Consider the following 6,485-nt stretch of genomic DNA (forward strand, 5'->3'; position numbering starts at 1 on the left):
TCCGTGAAGCACTAGGAATAGCCAGAGTTCTCATATCACCCACCAGCCAGTGTTGAACTCTACGTGGGCGTCAAACAGGGCCACCACAGGGGCAGAGGCAGCTCTCCAGCCACTCACACGCGAGCGGATCAGGCCCTCCTGCTTACTGTGCCGCACCATTTTAATGAAACCCGGCTGCTTGGCGTTGGTCTCCTTCACAAAATCCTGTAATTTCTCCTTTAACTCGTCTGAAAGGAAAAGAGAGAGAGAGAGAGAGAGAGAGAGAGAGAGAGAGAGAGAGAGAGAGAGAGAGAGAGAGAGAGAGAGAGAGAGAGAGAGAGAGAGAGAGAGAGAGAGAGAGAGAGAGAGAGAGAGAGAGAGAGAGAGAGCTATAACATTACAATGGCTCCTAAAGGACTGTCCTCATTATCCCTGGTCACAGCAAAGAGGATGTTGTGTGTGTGTGTGTGTGTGTGTGTGTGTGTGTGTGTGTGTGTGTGTGTGTGTGTGTGTGTGTGTGTGTGTGTGTGTGTGTGTGTGTGTGTCAATATGGACTCTTGTGCCTGCCAATCTTCTTCAACTTGAGTAAAACACTGTGCTCTCACACCAAACAATACAACATACAGAGTTCATCACACCTGACCTCGCTCCATTCAGCACCTAAACAATGCACTGTATGTACAAAGATAGAAATAAAATAACTCATCTGGTGACCAATTAATATTATTATTACATAACTGGTGCTCAATCATTAATAATGGTTTTTATTATCATCAATGTTTTTGCTGCTTAATATTTTTGTGCAAACCATGATACATTTTTTTCACGATTCTTTGAGGAATAGGAAGTTCGATTAAATATTTTGTAACATAAATTACTTTACTGTCACTTCTGATTAATCGAATGCATCATTGCTGAATAAACGTTTAACAAATAAATGTTTATAAGTATTAATTTAATTTAATTAAGTTGCAAAACTGTTTGCAACATTGATTTCAAAGACTTTCTTGATGTTTCTTGAGCACCAATTCAAAATATTAGAATGATTTATGAAGGATCATGTGCCACTGATGATTGGAGTAATGATGCTGAAAATTCAGCTTTGACATTACAGGAATATTTATATAGAAAACAGTTATTTTAAATTGTTATAATATTTCACAGTATTGTTGTTTCACTGTATTTGTGATTAAAAAAATGCAGCATTGGTGAGCATAAGATACTTATTTTAAAAACATATTGTTAAAAAAATGATTCCACACTTTTGACCGGTAGTATATAACTAGAAGTGCAAATGTGAAGTATGTGATTGTATATCACCATTAAGAAATTTTAACCACAATGTCAATGCCACTAACATCTAAAATACTGATAAAACTTTAACAATCTGGCAAAAAGTCAAAATGAAGGTGCCTTACATGAATATATAATGCAAACCAAGACGCAGAGTCATTAAGTTTTCATTTTGGTCCTCTCATGTCTTACGCTTCACTGTTAAATTGAATTCCTATGATTTATTTTTAATTTCACCTTTTTCTCCTTCTCAGAGAAGAAACTGGTGGAAGAGAAGATGAGATTTGGAGAGTTGATGTGAAAAGGATAAAGACAGACTCTTTCACATTCCATACTATGTATTCATTACTGTAAGTCATAAATTGCTGGTGTAAAGACTGCAATGAATCTATTTTCAAATGTATTCCTCTAAAACAGGGTTATTCAATTAAAGTTCCAAGATGTCCGGTCTCTATATTCCCTTCCCAGGGGATGTCCGGACAATACTTGTTTGTAACAGTTACACATTTCCATCAGGGCAGCCGTAGTAAAAGCAAAAAAACCCTAAACACTCAAAACAGTCATCAAGGATGAGAATCATAGGCTCCGAGAGCCAAAGCAGTCCACGCTAAGATTTTTTACCAATATTTACCAAAAAAAGGAAATATTTCTCCCAACTGGATATGAATATAAAAAGGTAAGATCAGATGTTTTATTAGGCTATTATTATTATTATTAATATTATACTATTATACATACTATTATTATTACATTTAGACACTTGAATCCGTTCTGGATGTAGTCTTTGACAAAAAGGTGATTTTCTTATCTTTTTGCTCAAAATGTTGCTTTTTTTTTAATGAAACTTACCCACATTCAAGTGTTGATAAAAAAGAATGCATGAGGCTAGAACAAAAGAGTTTTTTAAAGGGTCCTATTATACCCTTTTATAAAGTCTTGATTTTGTTTTTGGGGTGTACTAGAATATGCTTTCATGCGCGATTGTTAAAAAAACACATTATTTTTCACGTTTTATGGTATTATAGCACTTCTCTCTGTCCCGAACGCGCCATCTAGTTCCTCTTTCGATGAAGCCCCTCCTTCAAATGCTGTGATTGGCTAGCTGGCCCAATGTGTTGTGATTGGCACCGCTTAGTGCATGTTCGGCCCTTACCATAACCGCAATTTTCATCTGCTCGGATGTAACTATTAAGGATGGCGTCAATTTTTTAAACCATTTCAAGCCTGATTCTGACTTAAGAATGTTAACAAACAAGAGGACTGTCCAGAATGACATTCATGCACAGATTTTGCAAGCATGGATTTCACAGGACGTTTCAGAGTGGTATGTTTTCCTGTAATTTTCTTTTTAGAAACATTTTAGATAAGTTATTCACAATTTAATCATGATATTTGTCAGAAGACTATGGTAATATAAACAGTGATCGATAACAAATCCATGGTTATTCCTAAGAGGCGGTGAACCGTCTTACGAAAGCAAGAGCTTACAAACAGTAAACACTATATCAACACTAATGTTGGCTAGTAGGTGAGCGGAGGCAAACAGCTTTGCCCTTTATTTACATCATAGCAACTATAAAACATAGACAAACATGTGGGATATGATGTTCAGGAACATTGTTTAAAACACATTTTAACCACTCTAAGTTTGTCAGCCTTTGGAAGGTTAAACAGAAGGACAAAACAGAAGTAAGAGATCAATTCTCTTACTTCTCTCTTACTCTTGACATAGCAGCAGCTCGTTTGCATATTTTGTGGGCAGAGATATAGTTGTTGGAAAGTGAATTCCGTTAAATACAATATTTCACATTGGAGTGGACTTTGAGCCATTTGAATACCGCTGCTCTAGAACATTCTTGAAATCTCAATCTACGTAAGGAACTTCCAATGACATTACATTTCTTTGTTACCTTTTTCTTTTTTAGGAACTGCTACAATGGTATTGCTATGTTTTTTTATATGTTTGAATATGTGTCTTGGAAAAAACAAGTATCCAAATAAGGTAATCTGAATCATTTAGTCAAAAAAACATGGTAATACTGTCGCGGAAAACTAAGAAAACAAGGAAAACTCAAGTGCAGAGGAAAGGGATTTTTAATAAACAAAAGAACAACGTAAAACAAACACCCACGAGGGGGAAAACATTACAAAATACCAAACAACAACTTCAAAAGTGAACATACCAAACGGGTCACGGGGAAACAGGAGACGTGTACAAGACAACGATCCGACACAGACTGCAAACACAAAGGAACTTATAAAAGGGACAAATCAGGCAGGTAATGAGGAACAACAGGTGGGGCAAATGAAACCAATAATAAGATAACAAGGAGGGTGGGGTCAAAACAATGACAGGAACACAAACACCACATGTGCTACACAAGACAGGACAGGCATGTGACATTACCCCCTCCTAAAGGAGCGGCTACCAGACGCTCCACTAGGGACGGGAGGGACAGACCAGGGCGGGACGGGAGGGACAGACCAGGGCGGGACGGGAGGGACAGACCAGGGCGGGACGGGAGGGACAGACCAGGGCGGGACGGGAGGGACAGACCAGGGCGGGACGGGAGGGACAGACCAGGGCGGGACAGGGGGAACGGGAGGGACAGACCAGGGTGGGACAGGGGGAACAGGAAAGACAGACCAGGGTGGGACGGGAGAGACAGACCAGGGTGGGACGGGAGGGACAGACCAGGGTGGGACGGGAGGGACAGACCAGGGTGGGACGGGAGGGACAGACCAGGGTGGGACAGGGGGAACAGGAAAGACAGACCAGGGTGGGACAGGGGAAACAGAAAAGACAGACCGGGGTGGGGCAGGGAAAATGGACAGTTCTGGAGGCCAGGGCGGAACAGAGAGTCCATCGGGCGGCCAGGGCGGAACAGAGAGTCCATCGGGCGGCCAGGGCGGAACAGAGAGTCCATCGGGCGGCCAGGGCGGAGCAGACTCTCCCTCGGGCGGCCAGGGCGGAGAAGACCCCTCGGGCGGCCAGGGCGGAGAAGACCCCTCGGGCGGCCAGGGCGGAGAAGACCCCTCGGGCGGCCAGGGCGGAGAAGACCCCTCGGGCGGCCAGGGCGGAGAAGACCCCTCGGGCGGCCAGGGCGGAGAAGACCCCTCGGGCGGCCAGGGCGGAGACGACCCCTCGGGCGGCCAGGGCGGAGACGACCCCTCGGGCGGCCAGGGCGGAGACGACCCCTCGGGCGGCCAGGGCGGAGACGACCCCTCGGCCGGCCAGGGCGGAGACGACCCCTCGGCCGGCCAGGGCGGAGACGACCCCTCGGCCGGCCACGGCGGAGACGACCCCTCGGCCGGCCACGGCGGAGACTCCACCGGCTCAGGAACTGGAACAGACTCCACCGGCTCAGGAACTGGAACAGACTCCACCGGCTCAGGAACTGGAACAGACTCCACCGCCTCAGGAACTGGAACAGACTCCACCGGCTCAGGAACTGGAACAGACTCCACCGGCTCAGGAACTGGAACAGACTCCACCGGCTCAGGAACTGGAACAGACTCCACCGGCTCAGGAACTGGAACAGACTCCACCGGCTCAGGAACTGGAACAGACTCCACCGGCTCAGGAACTGGAACAGACTCCACCGGCTCAGGAACTGGAACAGACTCCACCGGCTCAGGAGCAGACACCACCGGCTCAGGAGCAGACTCCACCGGCTCAGGAGCAGACTCCACCGGCTCAGGAGCAGACTCCACCGGCTCAGGAGCAGACTCCACCGGCTCAGGAGCAGACTCCACCGGCTCAGGAGCAGACTCCACCGGCTCAGGAATAGATACCACCGGCTCAGGAGCAGACACCACCGGCTCAGGAGCAGACACCACCGGCTCAGGAACAGATACCACCGGCTCAGACACCACCGGTTCAGGAACAGATACCACTGGCTGAGGCACTGGAACTGGCACCACCGGCTCAGGCACTGGAACTGGCACCACCGGCTCGGGCACTGGAACTGGCACCACCGGCTCAGGAACAGACACCACCGGCCCAGGAACAGACACCACCGGCCCAGGAACAGACACCACCGGCCCAGGAACAGATACCACCGGCTCAGACACCACCGGTTCAGGAACAGATACCACTGGCTGAGGCACTGGAACTGGCACCACCGGCTCAGGCACTGGAACTGGAACTGGCACCACCGGCTCGGGCACTGGAACTGGCACCACCGGCTCAGGAACAGACACCACCGGCCCAGGAACAGACACCACCGGCCCAGGAACAGACACCACCGGCCCAGGAACAGACACCACCGGCCCAGGAACAGACACCACCGGCCCAGGAACAGACACCACCGGTCCAAGTGTGTGCGTAGCCCACACACACCACATGGCTGTGGCCATAATGGCCAGTGTCGCGGTCACTGAGGGCTCAGGAACAGACGCCTCCGGCTCCGGCTCAGGAACAGACACGGGCTCCGGCTCAGGAACAGACACGGGCTCCGGCTCAGGAACAGACACGGGCTCCGGCTCAGGAACAGACACGGGCTCCGGCTCAGGAACAGACACGGGCTCCGGCTCAGGAACAGACACGGGCTCCGGCTCAGGAACAGACACGGGCTCCGGCTCAGGAACAGACACGGGCTCCGGCTCAGGAACAGACACGGGCTCCGGCTCAGGAACAGACACGGGCTCCGGCTCAGGAACAGACACGGGCTCCGGCTCAGGAACAGACACGGGCTCCGGCTCAGGAACAGACACGGGCTCCGGCTCAGGAACAGACACGGGCTCCGGCTCAGGAACAGACACGGGCTCCGGCTCAGGAACAGACACGGGCTCCGGCTCAGGAACAGACACGGGCTCCGGCTCAGGAACAGACACGGGCTCCGGCTCAGGAACAGACACGGGCTCGGCGGCGGCCATCTTGTCCGAAGACACAGGCTTGGCAGGCGTGACGTGAACAGGTTCGGCGGCGGCCATCTTGTCCGAAGACACAGGCTCGGCAGACGTGACGGGAACACTCTCGGCGGCGGCCATCTTGTCCGAAGACACAGGCTCGGCAGGCGTGACGTGAACAGGTTCGGCGGCGGCCATCTTGTCCGAAGACACAGGCCCGGCAGACGTGACGGGAACACTCTCGGTGGCGGCCATCTTGTCCGAAGACACAGGCTCGGCAGACGTGACGGGAACACTCTCGGCGGCGGCCATCTTGTCCGAAGACACAGGCTCGGCAGGCGTAACGTGAACAGTCTCTGGCT

General features: G+C 49.7%; 1 protein-coding gene across 1 annotated transcript in view; it reads right to left on the bottom strand.

The window, feature by feature from the left end:
• galnt18b (UDP-N-acetyl-alpha-D-galactosamine:polypeptide N-acetylgalactosaminyltransferase 18b) overlaps window positions 1–6,485 on the bottom strand; it is a gene marked incomplete at its 5' end in the record, with an annotated part of 101,478 nt that overhangs the window by 46,129 nt on the left and 48,864 nt on the right. The window contains one exon of the mRNA XM_081358391.1: window positions 44–227. Coding sequence (XP_081214517.1) covers window positions 44–227 — 184 coding nt within the window. The remainder of the gene's footprint in view (window positions 1–43; window positions 228–6,485) is intronic.

This window comes from Scardinius erythrophthalmus, assembly GCF_964197995.2.
Source record: "Scardinius erythrophthalmus genome assembly, chromosome: 2".
Taxonomy (NCBI): domain Eukaryota; kingdom Metazoa; phylum Chordata; class Actinopteri; order Cypriniformes; family Leuciscidae; genus Scardinius; species Scardinius erythrophthalmus.